At 39.5% G+C, this 23428-nt stretch overlaps 1 protein-coding gene across 1 annotated transcript; it reads left to right on the forward strand.

The window, feature by feature from the left end:
* The first annotated feature begins 5 nt into the window (after positions 1-5).
* LOC111863295 (protein C12orf4 homolog) lies at positions 6-19290 on the forward strand. The gene is made up of 11 exons (XM_023849488.2): positions 6-274; positions 431-576; positions 1388-1569; positions 2845-3069; positions 3492-3683; positions 5447-5565; positions 10046-10215; positions 12177-12297; positions 15861-15979; positions 17204-17329; positions 19068-19290. Exons 1-11 carry the CDS (start codon positions 100-102, stop codon positions 19185-19187), a joined length of 1695 nt encoding a protein of 564 aa, XP_023705256.1. The 5' UTR covers positions 6-99; the 3' UTR covers positions 19188-19290.
* The last annotated feature ends 4138 nt before the right edge of the window (positions 19291-23428 follow it).

Below are 23428 nucleotides of genomic sequence, written 5' to 3' on the forward strand. Positions count from 1 at the left end.
TCGTAAAGAGCGTAAAGAGGTCTGGTTGGTGGAATAGTGATGAAAGACCGAACGAGTAAGGCCCGGACTAATTGAAAGTATTTAAAACAATTGTTTAATATGACACCTGACCAAGAAACTGTTGAAAGGACATTTGTATTTAAATTTCCTACGTGCACAACAAAACAAGAATATAAACTAGAAGTGCCAATATATATTCCATACTCTGGTTCAATAAAGGAATTAACACAACGTCTGATCTCTTCATTTAAGCTGCCTTGTTATGTTGAGAAAGGTAGGTTATATCATTTTTGTTATCAGTTTTAGTAATGAAACAAAATGGATTACAGTGTGCTTCTATTTGTTTGGGCATCAAGAGGTCTTATCAGCTGACATTATTGTTTCAAAAAGTGAGATGGCTATTCGGTTTTGCTACTATTTTGTGTTTCAGATCTACAACCAGCTCTAGATACATTTGTGAAGGAACAGACAATTAAGTACTATGATGATGTTTCTGAAAAACTAATCCAGAGCACAAAAAGTGGAGATGTAGATGTTGAGGAAGTAATCAAGAGTTGGGAGAAAGCATTCAGAGAGGTATTGTTTAAAGGGTTAAAGTACTGAATACATACAGCTACTTGCATTTTACAAATTAAGGCAGCAGGTTACTCCAAAACACTGATTGATAAACATCTTCCAGACTCTACAGCTTCACAACTCAGAGGACAATAATCGTAATATTCGTAAGATTCTCTGTGTTTCTGGACTTATGCTCCTCCTTTAGATGTTCTTAATAATGGATTCCATCCTTTTTACCACCATTGTGTTGATGGTGAGTCATATGGTTTTGGAGTCAATTCACATGAGTTTTACTATTGATGGATGTTGACAAGCTGATGAAAGGTATCCTACAATCATCTCCCCGATGTGCATGTTCTTCCCTGATGCAACCACAGAAACTGTGCATGTTGTCTTACATATAGTGAATATGTTTGAATAAATACATAACCCTATTTATTTAATGTAATAAGCTCATGCTCTCACTTATGGTGCAGATTACATGTTACTGGTAAAATTAGGTTAGATCAGTTATGTGAAATTTGAGTTTTTTGTTGTGCTTCCGAGATGTGATGGTATATAGTTTGGTAGGTAGATAACATAGTTTTGAATATGAGACAGTGGGTTCCTCCAAAATGCTAGTACCCATCTACCAACCTACACAGTGTATCATTGATGAAAACAGTGATCTTCTTATATGAGATAGTTAATATTAGTGTTCAAATGAATCCTTAAACCTTGAAGTCATAACAGGCATGTAATATAGCAGAAAATGTGTCCTGTAATAATATATGTAGATGAACTGTTTTCTTACATAAGTCTGGAAGCATTGAAGTTATTGTGTTGGCAGGAAACAGTCGAATATACAGAGCCTCATGGAGCCACAGATGAAGAGTTGTTCTCTACTGTGTATCATAAATTAGTCCATTCACCAGCCCTAGAAACCATGCTACAAGTGGAACACTCATACACACTGGCAGTACGTGAACTAACGGGACAGCGGGATGAACAACTTGCAGCTCTCACACAGAAGTGAGTTTCTGCCATATGCCTTACCTACTTACTTACTTACGGAGCTGAGCCCTTCTTGAGGAGAAGCGAAATCTGCAGCTACTCAAGAATTTCCCAGAATTTTCTGGAACCTGAAGGTTCATTGCCATGTTCACAAGAGCTCTCCGCTGGTCCCTATCCTGACCCAGATCAATCCAATCCATACCATCCCATCCTATCTCTCTAAGATCCATTTTAATATTGTCCACCCGCCTATGCCTTGGTCTTCCCAGTGATATCTTTCCTTCCGGCTTTCCCACCAATATCCTATATGCATTGCTCTCCTCCCCCATTCGTGCTACATGCCTTGCCCACCTCAGCCTCCTTGATTTGATCATTCTAATTATACTTGGGGAAGATTACAAGTTATGAAGTTCCTCATTATGCATTTTTCTCCAACCTCCTGTCACTTCATCCCTCTTCGGCCCAAATATTCTCCTCAACACCCTGTTCTCAAACATGCTCAGTCTATGTTCCCCCCTTAATGTCAGAGACCAAGTTTCACACCCATACAGAACCACAGGCAAAATTATAGTTTTGTATATACTAATTTTTATGTTTTTGGACAGCATATGAGAAGAGAAAAGGCTCTGGACTGAATTGAGTTTCTACCATAAGCTGCATAACTAACTTTCTGAGTCAGAATAAACACTTCTGCTGTGAAGACTCATTCTTGGACACAGTTCTTAGCAAGTGTAGTCCAAGTAAGATTTTAAGTTTTCACTACCAAGTAAATGTAACAGTGTTTTCCTAGGCAGTCTGCCATGTCAAGATTGAATGGATTTCTACTGATCAGCAGTAGCTGAATAGTTCACCAAGAACATACATGGTATGGCAAATTAATAACCTCATCCCTGTGTCACTAGAGAAGCCATTGAAATAATCAAACACCCCTACACTTCAACCATGAAGACAGGTACAATCTGAATGATCTTGTCTCTTTCCAAATGAGGAGGTACCCCCCCCCCACACACACACACACTTGAGGACAGGGGCAGATTCAGCTCCTTAAACCTTGTAGTCTAGTTTATAATATCAGATACTGGATGAAGTCCAGTATGCTAGCAATTCAAAGTGTAACGGTTCATCATCAGAATGCCCTAGAATGGGTATAATTAGAATATTGTTACCCCTTGAATGAAAATTCGGTTGTCGTCCCCATGGTACTCTTGGATGATTAAGGTTATAAACCTAAAAATCATTTAGGACAAATGATTTTTCTTTTTATGTTTATTTTTTATTCTGCACTGATTACAGGCAAACTGAGGAGATGGCACGGGCTGTGGAAGGTGTGCATGTGTACAACACTGAGCAGGATATCAATCAGCTGGCAGCTCACCACTTTGAGGATCAGAATCTGTTGCAGGGGAAGTGGAACAGTGAGGTGGACACTCTGAAGGAGACACAGCGCAAGGAATACCGGGAGTGGCTCATGAAGATGCTTGAAGAACATCAAACCAATGTCACTCTACCAACTCCTATGTATGTACATACGAATCATAGTACATCCTAGAAGGTTCTGACAGTGGTGTATAACGCTCAGAAATACTGGGTTTTTGGACTTTGTCCATCGTCCTGTATCCTAAAAACTAAATTACTGATTGAGGTTACCTCTTTCTAGGGGACCCAACAGAGTAGGTACTTCCCCCTCACCTGTGGATGCTAACATCTAGTTTCTGAAACGCTGTGTTCTCTAGTTTATAGAATACTGGACGATGGACAAAGTCCAAAGATCCAGTAATTCTGAGGAAGCATAGTGTTTTCAATTTGAATTAATTGTGTCTTTCAAATTTGTGTGACAGTATTTATTCTTGTGCTGCAGTGTTATTGATGCAGTGGTGTGACAAACAAATGATACAAGTCAAGAATTTTTTTCAAAATTCTACATTATTGTTTGGTTGCAGAAATTCACCCCTAACTGCATGCCCCCCAAGAATATTTCACAGTGGAAGTCAAGAGGACAATATGCCTGTTCGCCGTCTGGAAGAAAGTTTCACCATTCATCTTGGCTCACAGATGAAACAGATGCACAACATTCGCATACTCTCAGCTGACATGTTGGATTTTTGTCGCGTCAGACCACAAGCTTCATTGGGGTATAGCTCCTGTTAACCCATTTGTAGCAATAAGCAATATAATCTTACTATACAGAATTTTCTTTCCTTGAAGGATATTGTTTACCTGAATATAAGACATTTTGAATGTAAGACAGTCCCTCTTCAGCAGTTATACTTAGAGACTTTTTTTTTAATGTGGAGTCAGGTTTTCTCCTGTCACTGTTTAATTGCTTGACCTTTTTCATTCCACAAGGCTATTAGATTGGCTTATCATATTTGTGTTGCAACTACCACAGTCAGAAAAGTCAGTTCGATGTTAATCGCCCAGTACAGGAATTCTATCAATAGATGGCATCAGTTGTGATATACTGATGTTTAGAAGAAAGACCAGGTTTTCACTTATCTCTATCTGTGGTCATTTGAAGTTAATCTGAGGAAATGTTGTACGCTTCTTTGAGCAGCTTTGGCATTTCTAGCAAGTAATTCTATGGTAGGGGCTGGTAGTTGCAGGTTTAGGCTTACATACTAGCATTTGACAACTTCCTGCTGTAGCATGGGATGCACCGATTAGTAACGCTCAACAGTAAATGTACATGATATGAAAGATGGTGGGCCTGCAGTATGGGCGACATTACCTGTCCTGAAAACATTGTGTGCCTTGTACTACTTGTGATACAGGAATTTGTTCTAGTCACATTTAAAGCTTTCATGGCAGTGATTGTGACTTGTCTTGAAGAATGTTATGCCATGTTGGTATATAGATACCAAGGTTTCAAAAGAATGTGCTGTATTCATCTTCAGGAAAGACTTATAATCTGATAATGGAAACAGTATTATATGTATAAAGGTAGGGCTGGGACTGCAGCTCTGAGTGAACCAAGCAGAATGCTCTTGCAGAACAATCTTTAGAAGGGTCAGTATTCATTATGCTGTTCTTCATAATCCTGTTTGTTACCTGAGCCCCTCATCCACACCAAAGAGGTTGGCATAGAGGTGATGCTGCAGACTTTAGTTTGGGAGGTTCTCCTTTCAATTTTTGGCCAGGAAACCTGCTATTCTGAATGAGATTTTTGTGGTTTTCATTTATCCCCAGAAAAATGCCAGAATAGTACCTCAGTTAGGCAACACCCACTTCCTTCCAAATCCTTCGTGATTCGTGTGTGTTCCTACCATCTAATGCTGAAAATGCCATTAAATAACCCACAGTCCTTCCTTGTCGATATATCCATACCATATCTTCCATGTTTTTCTTACTCTTCTACCATGAAAATGCAGGCAGCAGGTTCCTCCAAAGCATTGGTACCTGTTTCTCATGCAAGAAGACCACAATTTTCATTTTCATGACCATGAAGACCTGAAGTGCTGACCTTGCAGCAAAGACATTTGGTAAATTATGAAAATGTAACACCTCATTTTCTAGCTTCCAGGAGGACAAGAAATGGAAGGAATCACAGTAAATTATATAGATGATGTGTCGCAGGTTTGGTTCCCAATGAGGCCACTGGGTTTTTCAATTCACCTAATGCTTCCAGCCGCACAATCTTCCTGGGGATAAAGGGTGGCTGGTGTATAAGGCTGACAGTCTCACTGCCATCTGTGAACAGATTGTCTAGAAAGTGTGGGAGTCTCATATGTTTAACAACCCTGTGGGCCTCCACAGCCTGTTACAGGGATAACTTTACCTTTTATTTTTTGTATGTGTTTATTCTGGTGTCTCACTGCTTCTTACATCCTGATCCATACACAGAATCAAGCACATTGTCTTGTGTTTAAAACTGATTTATTTTTAATGTTCTGTACAGCGGGCTTGATCCCCAGCCCCAGCGACTTCAAACTGCTCTGAATCTGTATTCAAATGATCTGTATGGACTGGTGCGTCTCACAGATAGCCACATCGGCAGTTACTCAGGCATGAGCAAAGGTGAGATACAGTAAAACCCCCATATAATGAAAATTAGGGATCAGTATTTTGGATTTTGTAGGATTTCATTTAGAGAAGTTTGATTAATTTCAAATTTCATTATGTTCTTTGCACAAAATGCATAAAATGAACATATTGTAGGGAGGCCACAACTTGTCTGTAAGTCTACATGTTTAATTTCTAGTATTACTCAATTGATTTTGTTGAATTTTGATATTTGAAGTCGGTGTTAAAATTTGTCATCTGAATTTGATTTTGGTCCATATCTGTCCAATATAGACATCACTTAAACCGTTTACACCATGGAACATTTTCCTAAGTAATGACCATATACCATCAGATTTTTGCCAAAATAGATTGAAGCTTTTTGGATACACTACATATCAGTATTTCTGGTGAAGGAGGCCAGTATGACAACACCTCACATATGCCCTTAGAGGTGTGAATGGGAAATATGGAACCAAGGAAAGACTCCATAGCACCTGATGGATAGGAAACTGGTCAAACCTCAGATTTGGTCTAGATGCTTTAGAGAAAAGAAACATTTCTTGCCACACTAGAAGTTGGATCACAATTCCTCAGCTGTCCAACTCATTGGCAGTTGCTATATGTAATGATACATTTTATCTCACGTATATGAACATAAAGGGCAGTGATGTATTAAAAACAGCAAAGAACGCATTTGGAAAATATGTCACTCCATTCTGCAGTCTGCATTTCCTTTCTTCTCTTACCCTGTACTTTTTTTAAATTATGTGAGGAATTCTAGGCCTGATTAAGATATGGTTCCCTTTTACAGTCATCATCATTTCAATAGGAATTGTAGAGTAAAAGCAAAAGGTAAAATTGTTGCCATATTTAATTAACCTCTGCACACCAGAAGCCAGTTAAATTGGCTCTGGGTATTTCATTTATTTATTTATTTATTTACTTCATATCCATGGATCATTATACATGATATAGGACAAGTCAAATACTTTACAATACAATAAATGATAATAATATACTAAGATAATAATAAAATGATGATTCTAATAATAGAACTGATATAATCATTTAACACACGACACTGCTGTATGCCTCAATACCCTATCCTTCTATCCCGGCACAAATACCCTGGTATCCTCGATCTTGTTCCTGTAAGAAAAAATACAGAACAGGGCAGTGGGCATTCCTATAACACATACTAATATTAAAATCTACAAGTTAATTATTCTTGAAATATATGTTTACAAGTGATTAGAACTAGAATTTGTCCCCAAACAAGAGAAACCCGTCCATACTATAGAAACAATGATCAAGTAGGAATGTCTTCAAAGTTTTTTAAACTTGTATAGTACTGGTATCTGTTTAATATATTGTGGCAACTGATTTAACATACAAAGTCCATGAAATTATTATTGTATAGACTCGTATTACATGGTACTATGAACAAGTCATCTTTTCTCCTTGTATTGTATGAGTGTATGCCTGAATTGGTTATGAAAACATTCAAATTGGTTTTTATGTAAACTAGAATTTCATATATATACAGACATGGTAAAGGTAATATATGTAACGATTTAAAATATTATTTACAACTAATGGTTTTCGGGATTTGTATCATAGCTCTAATAGCTCTCTTCTGCAACCTAAAGATCAATTTTACATTTGCTGAATTGCCCCAAAATATCAATCCATATAATAACAAGGATTGAAAGTAAGCATAATATAAGGTGCGAACAGTCTCTAACCCTGATATTCTTTTGACTATTCCTAAGGCAAAACATATTTTACATAATTTATTTGCTAGTTGAGTATGTGCAGACCACCTTAGATTCTTATCCAGCCAAACTCCCAAAAATTTTGTTATGTTCTGTATAATTGATGACTGTATCATATAGCTTTATTGAAGGGCATTCAACTTGAACTTTTTGAGGTTGATGAAAGGATATTGCTATTGTTTTTTCTTTATTAATAATTAATCTGTTCCTTTCAAACCACTCTGTGGGTGCATTTATTGTTTTATTTATGTTCCTTTGGACATCATTAGCACTATTTCCTGCTATAAGAAGACGAGTATCGTCGGCAAGAAACGTTGGTCTTCCATGTTCAATGCTGGCTTCTAGATCATTGATATATAGCAAAAACAACACTAGTCCGAGAACAGAACCTTGTGGGACTCCATGTCTTATGGGTCTCTTTCGCGAAAGATTGTGATTTCACTAATTTCTTTGCATCTGTATGTAATTTCCACTTTTTGTTCCCTGTTTTATAGATATGACTGAAACCATTTTAGTGCAACCCCTCTTATTCCCATTATTGTCATCTTCCTTAGCAATATATCATGATAAACTAAGTCAAATGCCTTTGACAGATCCAGAAATATCCCTATACCTAATTCCCTCTCATCGAGTGATTTGTAGACCCTTTCTATAAACTCTGCAGTTGCAGTATTTGTTGATTTCCCTTTACAGAAACCATGCTGCTTATTGTTAAGTATGCTGTGATTGTTAAAAAATGATAAAAGTCTTTTATGTATGATTTTTTCAGTTATTTTTGAAAAAACAGAAATTAGTGAAACTGGTCTATAATTCCCAACTTCTGTATCACATCCTTTCTCATATAAAGGTTTCACTTTCACAATTTTTAGTTGATCTGGAAAATGTCCAGTTGATAGTGAGAGATTTATTATATTGTATATGTCAAGGCAGTTGTTATTTTAGGATAACATCTTTTTAATGATATACTCTGGAATATCATCTATTCCCGTTGATTTGTTATTACTCAATCCTTTAATTATGCCTGCCACTTCCTCTTCAGTAGTTGGAGTTAAGAATATGCAGTTACTGTTATATTTTACTGTATTGACATTAACTTCACTGGTTTTTGATAATGGATTGCCACTCAATATCTTTTGGGCAATACTGGTATAGTATTCATTAAAGACATTGGCTATAGCTTTTGGATCCTGTATACTTACTCCATTCTTGCTTATTTCAATATTCTTCACTGCTTTTTTCTGTTTACCTAGTTCCTCCTCAACTAGGTCCCACATGGCTTTTGATTTATTCCCTGATGCTCTTATTCGCATGTTATTAGTTAATTTTTTTGCTTCACAGATAACTTTGTTGTATATTTTTTGTAATGAAAATAGTATTCTTTAAATTCTTCTGGCATATTTCCTTCTTTCATTAGACTATTAAGAAACCTGAATCTATTCCCCAATACCCTTATTCCTGAGGTAACCCATTTATTTTCCTGCTGTTTAGTTTTTACCCATTTTTTAGCCATAGCTATATTGTAATAATACTGTAAAGTACCTAAAAATTCATTATATGCATCGTTCACTGAATTTTGCTTAAAAACAAGCTCCCAAGTCTCTTTTTCTAGTAGATAGTTTATGTATTGTACATTCTCTTCCCTGTAAGATCTAGCTATTCTGTATTCTTCCTTTAGTCTAACTTGACCCTTTTTATTCTTATACTGCATATGTATTTGTAGTATCTGTGCTTTATGTTCAGATTATCCTGTTTCAATCACCTTAAGATTGTATCCCCATAAGCCCTTGTTCAATATTATTTGATCTATTGCTGTTTGACTTCTAGGTCCTATTCTCATTGGGACATCAACTATTGCTTGCAGCTATATGAGTATAATATTGTCTGTAGTTGTAGATTATTATTCTTTCTAGGAAATCTGTGTTGAGATCACCTACGATAATGATGCTCTTCCCTTTGTTTATTAAGTTACTAATTATTGTGTCCATAGTTTCAATAAATATATTAATATTACTACCATAGCTGAAGAGATTAGCTTGTTGGTTATCAATCAGTACAATGTATCTACCAATAAGTGTCATCAAGAGTAATGCAGTGAGTTTTAGACAAATGAACAGGCTTTCAAATGATCTGTACATATGGTCATTTGAAAATAATCTGAGCAGTTACTTGGGTTTATCTGTGCAGCTGTGTTTACTTCCAAACATTCTTTGTGTTTGTAGCAAGTGGTTCTGTGGCAGGGCTTGGCATTCAAAGGGTTAGGCACCACTTTATGAGGACAGAAGGGTGGAGGTATAGCTCCATGAGGTGAGTGGTTAACTTGGTACCCCAGCTGCTTAATTCTTGGGGAATAAAACACAGGTAACCACTGGAGAGGAGGGGAGTGGGCCTCAGAGCTGGTCTGGATGTGGTAGAGAGAAGAGAATCTCTGCCCCTGGAGGAACTGAACTGCAATATCCTGTAGCCTAGGCACTATGCAGACTGAGCTATTGCACGTCCATTCGGGCTAGTATTACCGTTATATGTGGCACTGAGAAGTGGAATACATCATTACAGGTGCTGACAGAAGCTGAGAAGGTCAGCTGGACCTTGACTGGAGGCCAGAATAATATTTTCTCTACTGTTAATTTATTCAAGGACGGCACAAAGATCAGATAGTTTCACTTGCTAATATAACATCACCAAACTTTTCACTCACAGTGTGTTTTTACTATTTTCAGAGTTCATTGAAGTGTGTCAACATTCAACAGAATTTCACTTCCCATCGATTGATGATCAGTTGGAGAAGATTCGAGATGAGGTGAAGGAGGCAGTGGCATGGCGGCAGCCCCACTGGGGTTGCAGCACTGGTAGCGAGCATCTGGTGGCCCTTACCTCATCAGAACAGCAGGTGTGGATTTTATAAATAGAGCCAGGAACACAATGAAGTGACAGGAGGTTGGAGAAAACTGCATAATGAGGAGCTTCATAACTTGTACGCTTCTCCAAGTATAATTAGAATGATCAAGTCAAGGAGGATGAGGTGGGCAGGTCATGTAGCATGAGTGGGGGAGACGAGGAATGTGTATAGGATATTGGTGGGAAAGCCAGAAGGAAAGAGACCACAGGGAAGACCGAGGCGTAGGTGGGTGGACAATATTAGAATGGATCTTAGAGAGATAGGATGGGATGGTATGTATTGGATAGATCTGGCTCAGGATAGGGACCAGTGGAGGGCTCTTCTGAACACGGTGATGAACCTTCGGGTTCCGTAAAATGCTGGGAAGTTCTTGAGTAGCTGCAGAAGGGCTCAGCTCCATGAGTAAGTAAGTAAGTGAGTAAGCCAGGATCACAAAACATACAGTAAAGTACATATAGGTAAACATTTGTATGATAAGTTTCTTATCCAAAATTGTCTCAAACAAAGAGGTGCTTCTGCCCTTGCATTTCATCTTTGCTTTAGAATATGTCATTAAGAAGGTCCAGGAAAACCTGGTGGGCCTGAAATTAAATGGAACATATCATCTGCAGGTCTATGGTGATGATATGAATCTGCTCGGTGCTAACATAGATACCACAAAGAAAGACACAGAAACTTTAATTGATGCTAGTAAGGAGGTTGGTCTAGAAGTAAACACAGAGAAAACTAAGTACATGTTGCTGTTTCACTACCAGAATGCAGGGCAAAATAATGACATAAAGATAGGAAACAGATGCTTTGAAAATGTGGCACAATTAAATAATTTGGGAATGACAGTAACAAATCAAAACCTGATTCATGAGGAAGTTAAGAGGAGATTGAATTTTGGTAATGCTTGCTACCATTCAGTCCAGAACCTTTTGTCTTCTCATCTGCTGTCTAAAAACATAATAATTAGAATATACAAAATTATAATTTAGCCTGTGGTTCTGTATGGGTGTGAAACTTTGTCTCTCACATTAAGGGAGGAACATAGACTGAGGGTGTTTGAGAAGAGGGTGTTGAGGAGAATATTTTGGCTGAAGAGAGATGAAGTGACTGGAGGTTGGAGAAAACTACATAATGAGGAGCTTCATAACTTTTACTCATCACCAAGTATAATTACAATGATGAAGTGAAGGTAGATGAGATGGGCAGGGCATATAGGACAAATGGGGAAAAGAGGAATGCATCTAGGACATTGGTGGGAAAGCCAGAAGGAAAGAGCCACTGGGAAAACCAAGATGTAGGTGGGTGGATAATATTAAAATGGATCTCACCTTCAGTCAGTGCTGAGATCAAGAAAATGTGGATCTATACATCCACTTCCTTATACACCTTCATGGCGTAGTGCAGAAAGAAAAATTAGAGAAATAGGATGGGATGGAATGGATTGGATTGATCTGGTTCAAGATAGAAACCAGTGGAGTGCTCTTGTAAACATGGTAATGAACCTTCGGGTTCCATAAAATGCTGGGAAGTGCTTGAGTTGCTGCACAATTGGCGGCTTCTCAAAGTAGGCTACACAATAACAAATGCTGAGTCATAACTGGTAAAAAGGTAAAAAACATAAAGCTATCCTGTACCAGGCCATGGAGGCCCATAGGGTTGTGAGATGTTGAGGCTCCCACATTTTCTAGACAGTCGGCTCACAGATGGCGGTAAGGTTGTCAGCCGTTAAATGCCAGCTGCCCTTTACCCCCCAGGAAGATTCCTGGTACTAATTTCTGTTAGAGGCTGAGTTGACCACAAGGCCATAGTGTGGCTGGAAGGATTACGTAAATTGAAAAATCCACCTCATCGGACTCGAACCTGTGACCTCCTGGTTTGTAACATAGTGCCTCAACCAACTAGACTACCATGTACCCCCAAGTCATAATTTGACTTTTGATTTATCTTTTGTGCTTTTATAGTCCCGGCGCTCTGGGTCAACAAAGAACCTGCAGACAGGAGATGTATATATCACACGACATTCCAATCTGGCTGAAGTTCATGTCATATTCCACATGGTGGTGGATGATTCACTGAGATCAAGTAAGCTTTATTTTACATTTACCCGTAAAGAAAAGATGTATTTTGTACCAGTGTACAGTTAGTATATGCAATGTGTCCAGGTTCTGTTAGGACTATGTTCATTAAAAATACAAGACATGAATTATTTTCAAAACTTCACTCTTTTTATTCAAAATAGTCTCCTTCTGAATCACTACATAGCCGGAATTGATTGAAAAGTTTTCAAAACAGTCACTATACTCCTTTTGTGGAATCGCATTTCAAACTGCGGTACATTCCCTTTGGATGTCCTGGATGGTGTTGTGACAGTCTCCTTTCTTTGCCAACTTAACTTTTGGGAACAACCAGAAATCTGTAGGAACCAAATCTGATGAATACGGAGGATGATCAAGGACTGTGATCCCTTTTCTGGCCAAAAAATCGTGCACGATCTTTGATTTGTGGAAGGGGCATTGTCGTGGAGGAGCGACCAGGAACCTTGCTCTCAATATTCAGGTTGAATTCGAAGAATTCTCGCCCACAAACGATTGAGGACTCCAAGATAATAATCAGAATTCACTGTTTGACCTTCTGGCAGAAATTCCTTGTGAATGATTCCTTTGGAATCGAAGAAAACGGTTAGCAGTGTCTTTACTCGACTCTTTTGCATGCGCACTTTGTTTGGGCTCAGCCATGCTGCACTCTGCCGCTTTGTGAGAGGTTCATATTGAAAACACTATGTCTCGTCACCAGTAACAATGAATTTTGTAAATTTTATATCACTTTGGGCCAACCATAACATGTCTTTGCAGTGTTCCACTCTGGCATGTTTTCCATTGCCTGACAGCGTGTGCGGTGCAAACCGCGCACAGACCTTCCGTTTGCCCAAATCCTTGGTCAAAATTTGATGCACAGTACTTTTTGGTATTCCCAAAAGCTCCTCAATGAGTCTTGCAGAAACACATCTGTCTGATGCAAGGATTTCGGTCACTTTTTTCACATTTCTTCAGTGCGACTTGTTCTCGGTTTTGATTCCTGTGGAGTGTCTTCAGTGTCCTCCCTGTCGTCACAAAATACAGCATACCATCGAAAAGTGTTCGAGCGGCCCAAACAATCACTACTGTACACACTTTTCATAATTTTGTATGCATCTCCAGCTGTTTTGCCTAACTTAAAAAAAAATTTGATGTTGGCTCTCTATTCAGCTGCCATTTTCCGACAAGCATCAGAACAGTACTGTTACATTCAAGGTCAGAACACGTGATGCAGCGATGCTTGCACTTTGAAATTATAGACAGCCACAGTTGAAACTTCAAGAATCTTAATGACACAACTTGCCAAAAGATGGCATTGCAGGGCAAAATTTGAAAAATGAGTCCTAATGGATCCTAGACACACCAAGTATGTTGGTAAGGTAAAGATATCCCTGTAACAGGCCATGGAGGCCATTAGGGTTGTGAGATATCTAGGCTCTCACATCTTCTAAACAATCGACTGACAGATGGTGGTGAGGTTGTCAGCCTTACGTGCTGGCTACACTTTACCCCACAGGAAGATTCCTGGTACTCATTTCTGTTAGAGGCTGAGTCGACCCCAGGGCCATAGTGAGGCTGGAAGGATTAGGTCATATGAAAAATCCAGTGACCTCATCAGGACTTTAATTATGACCTTCTGGCTTGTACGTAGGTCGTACCAAAAGTCATAAGCAATTTTTTTTTTTTGCATGCAACCCGGGAACAGCAGATGAAAGAGAGTACAGTGGTAGGTGGAACCAGCTGTTGTGTTAACCTTGAGTGTCTTGTGACATCAATAGCTTGCATCACGTGACCAGTATCACTCCTAACAAAATGGCCGACAACGATATGTCGTTTCACCAGAGTGCTGTCATTGAATTTCTTGTGAAAGACGAAATCCCTGCTGCAGAAATTCATCAGAGACTTCAGCGTGCTTATGGAAGTGTGTGCATGGGTGCGAGCAGTGTTCGATGATGGGTGAAACATTTTAAAGATGGGAACACCAGCATCGAAGATGAGCCTCGGAGCGGTCGTCCTCGCACAGCCTCAACTGAAGGCAACAAGGAAATAGTGGATGAGGCCATTTTGTTAGGAGTGATACTGGTCACGTGATGCAAGCTGTTGACATCACAAGACACTCAAGGTTAACACAACAGCTGGTTCCACCTACCACCGTACTCTCTTTCGTCTGCTGTTCCCAGGTTGCATGCAAAAAATGTTGCTCATGACTTTTGGTACGACCTATGTATTTCTCTGTCATTGCAAAACATCTTATGTACGTAAGTTGTTCATTGTAGTGAAAATTAAGTTCATTAAGTTAAAAGTAGGTACAAATTAACATGTTTCATTTTAGCAAAAATTGTGAATCAAGCATTTATAAAATGAGGAATGCCTTTGTATTTCTATTTTTGAGAGGTATTTTAAAACACTTTCAGTATGCTAGGCTGTATATCATAAAATGGTAGGATGATAGGTGAATGATAAATTGGAAAGGATTTCGAAAAAAGGTGGTTATAGCCTGACTGAGATTCTTTCTCAATCTTTGCCTGAAGGGGCAAAAGAAAAGGAAGGATAGCCAGTGTCCCAACATATGTTGGAAGTGAGGACCTCCCAAAGACAAGTCAGAAGAATTACTGCAAGACAAACCTGTTAGTATATACTGCTGATGTTTTGGAGATATTTTTTTTTTTAATTCGCTTAGTGGGGGGTGGAGTCCAATTGGGTGCACTTGGTACGGCAGCCACTGATTGGCCTATTGTAGCCTGCTCTGGGTGATTATGATGATGGAGAATTTAGTGGAATGAAGATTGGCAGGGGGAACCGAAGTACTCGGAGAAAACCGTTGACAGCTGTAACATAGGATAAATATTGTCACATGTTTGGAATCCAGAAGGGTTACTTCCATGGAAATGCTAGAACAGACCGTTGCATAGGAAGTAACAATAGCGGTATTGTAATCCTAACAGTGAGCCGTTGCGTAGAGAATNGGTTGAAGGCATCTGCCAAGTCAGTTGGAACCTAGACACCACACAATATAGAAGAAAGACAGCAAGAAGTCAGTATTGGGATAGCCGTCGCCGAAGCCAGTTGAGATCCAGCCACAGCCAAGGACAGTATAAGCATTGAAGTAGAGACAAAAGTCAGCGATACTGCGAGTAATAATAATTGTAAGGTGTGTAAGTGTGAGTGTCCAATAAAGATTCGCTAAATCCAAGACCCACGTAAAGTTATTTGTCGCATAACGTACCCAACACGTGACAATATTATAAACACAACAGGATGCAATCTATAAACTGAATTTTTCAATATGAGACTATGCTTGATAATTTTCAGGAAGCGAGGACTGTTTTAACAATGGACATTATTCCTAGAAATAGGTCAGTAACGTAAAGTTGTACCTGTGCTTAATTGAGCACCACACTGTGAAGGAATATAGGGGAGTGGAGGTGTAGCTTCATGCTTTCTTCACTTAGGATGGAGGTGGGTGGTTGCCTCTTGCTTGCCACAATTTATTGACTGGTGTAAATTAAGCTCTGAACTGGCAGTGATCTGTAGACCATTGAAAAACAGTGCTTGTATATCTCTTTTCAGATGATATTAATTCCAGACATCCTGTAATCTTGGGATTACGAAATATCCTGAAGATGGCTTGCTCCAATGACATCACAACCCTAACAATACCAGTTCTGTTGATGCATGAGATGAGGGAGGTAATTCATAATACAGATATTATCTGACATAAACTCATCAAATTTCTGAGCAGACATGTTTCATTCCTGTAACTCATAGATTTTTAGAATGTAATAGGTGTTAACTTATTGTCTTACTTTAAAGAAGTTTTGAGACAAAAATTGCAATATGGTAATTAGAATTTTAATTTTTTAAATGCTGTATGTTGGAGGATAGTGGGTTTGGAACGGGACCACTCAGCCTTGTGAGGATAATTGAGGAGCTACTTGAATGGAAAAGTAGCGACTCCGTTCTAGAGAACCAAGATTAATGGCCGTGGGAATGTGCTGCGCTGACCACGCAACACACTCTAACCGCAAAAGTTGGCACTAACTTCTCCGACAAGTGGTGGTTGCTCAGCCGGTATAGTTTGCTTGTGGACTAAAAGCCACGAAGTTTGTTTGTTTGAATTTGTTTTATATGTTGGAAGACCTAAGTTTGAACATGGACCCACAGACCATCAACAATAAACTCCCTGTTGTTCGTCATGTGCGTGGAGTGGGTTGTGCTGGTTACATGAATCTGCATGAGGAAAACTGTTACAGAGAGCCAAGACAATATATTTTTGCCTTAGTTCTTGTGTAGGGGCATTCCTGTGCAACAGTGGAATGACAGATGAATGATTTTTGGTGCATATACTGTAATGTGATCACACATTATGCTGGCCTCTGCTGTAATGGTACCTGCCTGAGGTAAGACAATGGGGCAGCACTGATAGTGGTGGCTGGAAGAGCTAACACATGGCTGGTGAACGTATATAATCACAAATTTGTTATTTAGTAGTACAAAAATTAAAATTTTTATTTGATACTTTTACTGGTTTGATGAGAATTTGAAATGCTTGGATACAAGATAACCAGGAGCTTCTTGTGTTATGATTTGGGTTCTTCCATGATATTTTTCAGTCCCTTAGGACAAGTGCCAGTATTAATACTTATTGATGCCAGTCCTCATTACATAGCCTTGGCACAGATCACATAAAAACACTGCATCCTCTATTGTTGCCTCACAATCTGTTGCCGTGGAGGCATGTTACCATGCCACTGCCTAGCAATGGCTACCTCTGTTCATTCCACTATTCTGACTTTCATCCTCCATGTCACAATATCCTTCCCAGTTATCCTGCCATTTGATGTTATGTGGCCTGTTAAATCAAACAAAAATGAAGGTCATGCCATTGCTTACAGAGTTACATTTGATTGCAGGAGATGACTGTTGCATGGTGCACCAAACGGGCTGAGTTGGTGTTCAAGTGTGTTAAAGGTTACATGATTGAAATGGCATCCTGGGGAGGTTCTGAGCTGAAGAACCTGCAGTTCCTGGTTCCTAAAGTAAGTTCATAAGAAAGCTGAACGAAAGGAATAGGGGCTATGTTACTGAAGCTATGAAACTTCGGGACAGAAGCCCAAAATATTGAGGTCTCTGTGGATCTGAAGAACATTAGTTTCTCAAGAGTTGTTACAGTAGTGTACAACACTTGGGGCCACTGGGTTTTTGGGCTTTGTTCATTGTCTTATGTTCCAAAGCGTTGTATTCTTTAGAATACCAAACAAAGTCCAAAAACCAAGTACATAATTCCAACTGAAGAAAGTTGTAAGTTTGCAGACAAACATTTGATATCTGAATTTTTAAATGAAAAGGGTCAGTTAGAAAGGAATATGGTTTGCACTAGGAGAGTGTGTTTTGATTGACTTTGTATAAATCTCGAAGGTTCAGCACTGCTGATAACACCACAAAACCTATTTGCTTAATATCCATCTCACTAATTATCTAACCCGAGCAGCAGAGCCTGAAGCTCCAATGCTGCTAATGCCAACGCTCACTGTTGGACACGATCCTGAGCCAGTTCCATCCAACTAATTGGAAAATGGACTCAGTGCGATGTGATAATGCATGCGTTGTGGGTAAACCATTCCCCACAGTGACAGCTGCTGCTGCTGCTGCTGCTGCTAGGGGCAACAGGTCAGTAAACACTTCCCTGCAGTGATGCAACAGCAGAGGAGCTGTGCTAGACAACGAGACGGTAAACACTTCCCCCTATGACGTAACAGTGGACCCTGTTGCTGCTAGGGCAACAGGCAACAGTATAAGAAGCCAGCTGAGGACCGAGCATGGCAGTTTGTGTTAAGAGAAGCCAGAGTGTGTGTGTTGTGTTGAGAGAAGACAGTGGAAGCCGAACGGAGGCAGTGTGTGTCGACAGAAGCCAATGGTTAGCCAGTGTGGAGAGCAGAGCAGTTCTACAGTCTAGTGCGAGTTAATAACATGAAAGGAGCGACTGTGAAATGACTTGTTCAGCATTTTGTGTTATAGTTACGTTGCATTGCAGTTACGGCATTGAGTAATGAAGTGACTTTGCAAGAATACTCCTCGAGGTCTTGTTTTACGACACATCATCTATCTTCAGAACCTTGTTGTCCACCCGTTACCTCCTCAGCCATCCAAGTGGCCACTATTCGAGCAGTTTTCACACCAAAATACTGAACTCTATATCAAACACGTTATAACCTTTTTCATTTCACCTTCTTAATGACATGTGGTGACGTGTATAAATTATGATTCTTGCTCCATAATATCCAAAATCCATGTTAAATTGGTTCCTTGTTAACTGTGCATGGTGCATCCTCAGGTTGCAGATGGAGGAGATTGCTGTTGGATATGAGGGGTCACTGTGATTGTATTGAACAAGCAGTTACCTATACCCAGAAAGGGTTGCTTGGTCCTTCAGCTTGGGAATTAACTGTACCCATAGGGCAAATAACCTTCATGAAGAAATTGTGACCAAACAGCTTGGAGCATCGGTAATGCTGTAGTCTCCCCTCCAGGAGAATGAAGGATAGTACCTCAATGAACATTTTATTCCAAATCCTTTTGAGAGCATTGGAAAATAATCCATGAAAAGAAAAGAAGGAAGTTCTATTTTAGGAAACTTTAAACAGAGCCCTTGAATTTAACAGAATCTTTGGTATGAACCAGATGTCCAATCCATACTTGGAGAAAATATATAACAAGAATGTTGTCCCCCATCCATTTTTACGCCCTTTATTAACAGAAATTCTTTTATGTTTTCAGGGTATATCTGACGAAGTATTTGGAACTCTGGCCACCATGTTGCCAAGTATATTCCGTGTGTCTAATCCACTTGTCTTCAAAGCATCATCCTCAACACCACATACACCGAAAAGTGGATAAGCAGTTTGAGTGCAGCTTCTCCTTAATTTATAGCTTTGCTTGTTTATGATGTACAAAGAAATAAAAAGGTATTTTGCAAACTGGAGAAATTACATTTTCCTTTTAATAATTTCTGTTGTTGTCATTGTTGCTGCTGCCACTGCCATCTCTGGTGTTGTGGCGGTGCTAATGGTGACCAAAACCTCCAGTTATGATCTGTTTCAGTGTTTTTCAGCAAGTGATCTGTGGACCACTGCCAAATGTAATGATATTGTCACAATGAGGAGGTTTTACAGCTTGCTATATTTTGAAAGATGTTATGCTGTGTGGTCTAGTAGAAGTTTACTGCAATTTCAGAGGAACATGCTATCTCCATCTTGAGGGTCAAAGAGTAAGTCAAGCAAGCAGAATTTTTACTCCAGCAGATACACCCTTCAGAGAGGGACAAGCAGGACCATATTACATATTTCCTGTCCTCTTGTGCGTAAATAGTAATTGAGAATAGGCAATATGGGTGATTATGGCATTCTTTTTCATTTTAATATAAATGTGAAATTTTCTACAGGAAGTAGAAAAAGTAAAGTTATCTCTGTGCTTAACTAATTGAGCATTACAGCGTGGGTGTATGGGGGAGTGGATGTATAAAACCACATTTTCTTGACCTTGACACTAGTTGAAGGTGAGTGGTCAGCTTACCCCTGGTACCCATTGGATAGGGGGCTGGTTTGGGCCCGGAGCCAGTCTGGATGACCTGGAAGCTGAAAACAAGACAGCAAAGGAGAAATGGCATCTTGATTTACTGAAACTGGCTACAGACATTCAAGTGATATGCTCACAACTATGCTGGTTGGTCACACCTGTTACACAAAATAAAGCAAATCATTTTATCATGGATTATGTACTCATTTCATGTAATTTAATTTCTCTCAAATCTGATGATTCTTTGCAACGACTCAAACAGAGCATTGAATACTGACTGTTCTCCACTGTGATGTTTCCAGAATTCATTTTGATGTCAATTTGTAGTCATATCTGTTTCAGCCTATGGACACTGGGCATCTCATATTTCTTTCTCTGACAAGAAGCGATATCCGCAGTCACTGCACTGAGATACTGGTGTGGCAGAGCGAGATGTCCCTCCATTATAGCGTCGTCAGCCTCAGCGTGCCCCTGGACATTCTCGTACATAGGCATTACATGATAGTGTCTGCATCGAAGCCTTGTTTCTGGGTGTCTGGCAGCAGCACAAAATAAAGTTCCTGCATGAGTTAGATCGTTGTCCAAATGCACGTTACAGGATGGTGTGCTAAAGGTCGAAGTCAATATTTTGAGGTCAGACAGTATATCGAAGGATGTGTATATATCAAGAGACCAATATATTGTCACGTAGTGGCTGATTTGATTTATTACACTTATACACTCAACTTGTAATTACAAGTAATACAACACTGTCACTGATCTACACATTTTACAGTTCACCGTTGCACACTCATTAGTGTTTTCAGTCTTCAATTGTCATATCCTGGAAACAGATTTCAACATAGTAACTATACCAGTCTCATCGTAACTGCAGCATGCATGAAGTGTTCTTTTCACAGCCTAATTCCTTTCTTGCCATCTCTTCTCAATCATCTTCGACTGCCATCTTGAGAAAATCCCTCAATTCTATTTCAGCCGGTCTTTGGTCCTCGTTCCAGTCAATGTTGCATGTTAGTAGCAGCTGTAAGGATTCAATTTATTTGCAACTTGGTTACTGATGGTTATCATTGGTAGACTGTAGGCTCACATATGTAATATTTCCTTCATGAAGCCTTAGTAATTCTTAAACAGAGTGAAAGTAGATTTCTTGCAATGTATAAACGTTATATAATCCACCCACCCACCCATCTACTCCTGTTGCTCCCACTTCAAGCATAGGGCATCCATGAAATGCTTCGTTTCACTTCAGTTTCTTAATCTTAGACAATCGGTAGGACTTCTTGGACTGGGGATCGGCCTGATGCAAGGCCTTCATGGAGTAGTGCTTAATCAAGTACAGACGCAACTTTACCTTTTACTTTTACCCCTGGTTGGAAGGTCACTAACTCTTTCACCTTGACATAATATTTCTTCTCTTTTATCAGTGTGACTCTGTTGTTCTCCATAAGAACCTCATATGCTTCTCATAAACGGTCGTTCAATATATCAGGGTGATGCTGGATCGAATCTCAGTTAATATCTGGGTCATCGGTCCCTTGTATACTGATATCCAAGTCGGCCTCAATAAGTAGCCTCGTCGCTATCTCTTTCTGGGCAACGGCTGGGTAAACAAGTTCTAATTCATAGGCAGTAGATTCTTAATAATGCAACAGTTGGAATACAACAATGGAAGAGCTGTGTTTTCTACATGGTCCGTGCCGAGAGGTTATAAGCAGGACAAGGTTAGAGCTCATTTCTGTACAGCAGTCTGTGAAGAGATGACTTGAGCTGGATGCAAAGGAATAGCCATTGTTGGAGCCGTTACTAGGAAACGTATAGTAACAGACTGAGAACACTTGACTGTGTGCTCTACTGATTTATAAAGTGTGGAAATCAGCGATAGTGTTAAGAGTTATTTATGGTTACTCCCTGTAAGTAGTCACTACGTGACAATATCTGGAACTATCTCCTGACAGTAGGAGTCAACTTCTTTATACAGAACCTCTCGTGTGAGAACAACTTCTCAATTATCCACGGAATTCTTTTTTTTTTTCTTCTTCTTTTACAGAAACAGACGTAATATTACGAGAAAAACCGCCAGCGTTCACATAAGATTTCCCGCTGTTATGTTGAGTTTCAAATTGATATTCGCCCAATTTCAACCACCATCTAGTAAGACGAGCACACTGGTGATTCTTGACCGTAATTAACCATTTCAGACGAGAGTGATCAAGTTACAACCTTGAACTTTCTCCCATAAAGAAAATATCTATGAATCTGTATACTGAACACAATTGCCAGTAATTCCTTCTTTGTTGTACTGTAATTACGCTCAGCTAAGTTGAATATTCGAAACTAATTGGTTGTCCTTGTCGATTTGAAGGTGACTCACAATGGCTGTTTTTGCGTAATTGGACGCGTCGCAACTTAATATGAAGAACCGGTCATATCTTGGGCGCGTAAGAATTGAATCTGATGTTTGTGCAGCCTTCAGATCTTCAAATGCTTTTTGTTCCCTCCGCCCACACGAATTTCATATTCTTTTTAGTTAGTTGGTTCAAGGCCGCACTCATTGTGGCGTATTACGTAATGAAGGAATAGAAATACCCTCTTTATATATAACGGCATTATATATTACTAAAGAAACCTGTATTCCATTCGTGCCAGTTAGAAAACCAAGTCAAATACCTGATGATGGTTCAATGAACCGTAACATGTCGTAAAAGAAAGACGAATATATTGTCACGGCATAGGGGTTTTGCGTGACATAGACTGGTCTTGAATTTGATTACTAAATTTATTGACACCTTATACACTCAACTAGATAAGTACAATTAATTATAAGGCTATGGCTATTTCCACACTTTACAGTTCACTGTTACACACCCTAGTGTCCTCAGTCTGTCACACTCTCCACTAGTACGTTTCCTGGCAACGGATTCATAACAGTCTCACCATAACTGCAGCACACTATGAAGTCTTCTTTGTACAGCCTAATTCCTTTTTTGCCTCTATTCTGTGCCAAATGCCATCTCCGGAATCTCCCTCAATTCTAAGCCTAGGGTCAGAATCAGGGTTAATTTACGATTGGTGGTTTATCACCCATCAGTTCGTCTTGGTGACAAGCCCCTTGAGACTCATGACCAGTAATTTTATTTTCCAACTGAACCCTTGCGGTTATAGTTCTTATGTAACATATCTGTGACGAGAAGGTGGGTATGTCGTTTGCAGTTACTCCTGGTCCTCGCCAGCGCAGTCATTCACAAATCAGAGTCCCGCATGACTCATGACCACATTGTACTGCCTCAGATTCGAGACCCCGCCCCCAACCTGGAGTGCCTGGTGCCCATATTTTTATCCCGCAGGAACAGGGTGGGCCGGTTGTACCCCCAGACACTGGGTTCTCTTTCCGTCGCCTCCTGCGGCTCGCACGGCTACGATGGAGGTACTCGACACGGGAGTCAAAGTAAAAGTCACATTGCGACTGACGGTCAGTTAGTCAGAACATCTTGTACTCTTTGTGGTCGGATAAAATTTCTAATTGCACCCATCAAGTTCGAATCCGAGGTAATACCTTCTTTTTG

The sequence above is a fragment of the Cryptotermes secundus genome, unplaced genomic scaffold, assembly GCF_002891405.2.
Source record: "Cryptotermes secundus unplaced genomic scaffold, Csec_1.0 scaffold9, whole genome shotgun sequence".
Lineage (NCBI taxonomy): Eukaryota > Metazoa > Arthropoda > Insecta > Blattodea > Kalotermitidae > Cryptotermes > Cryptotermes secundus.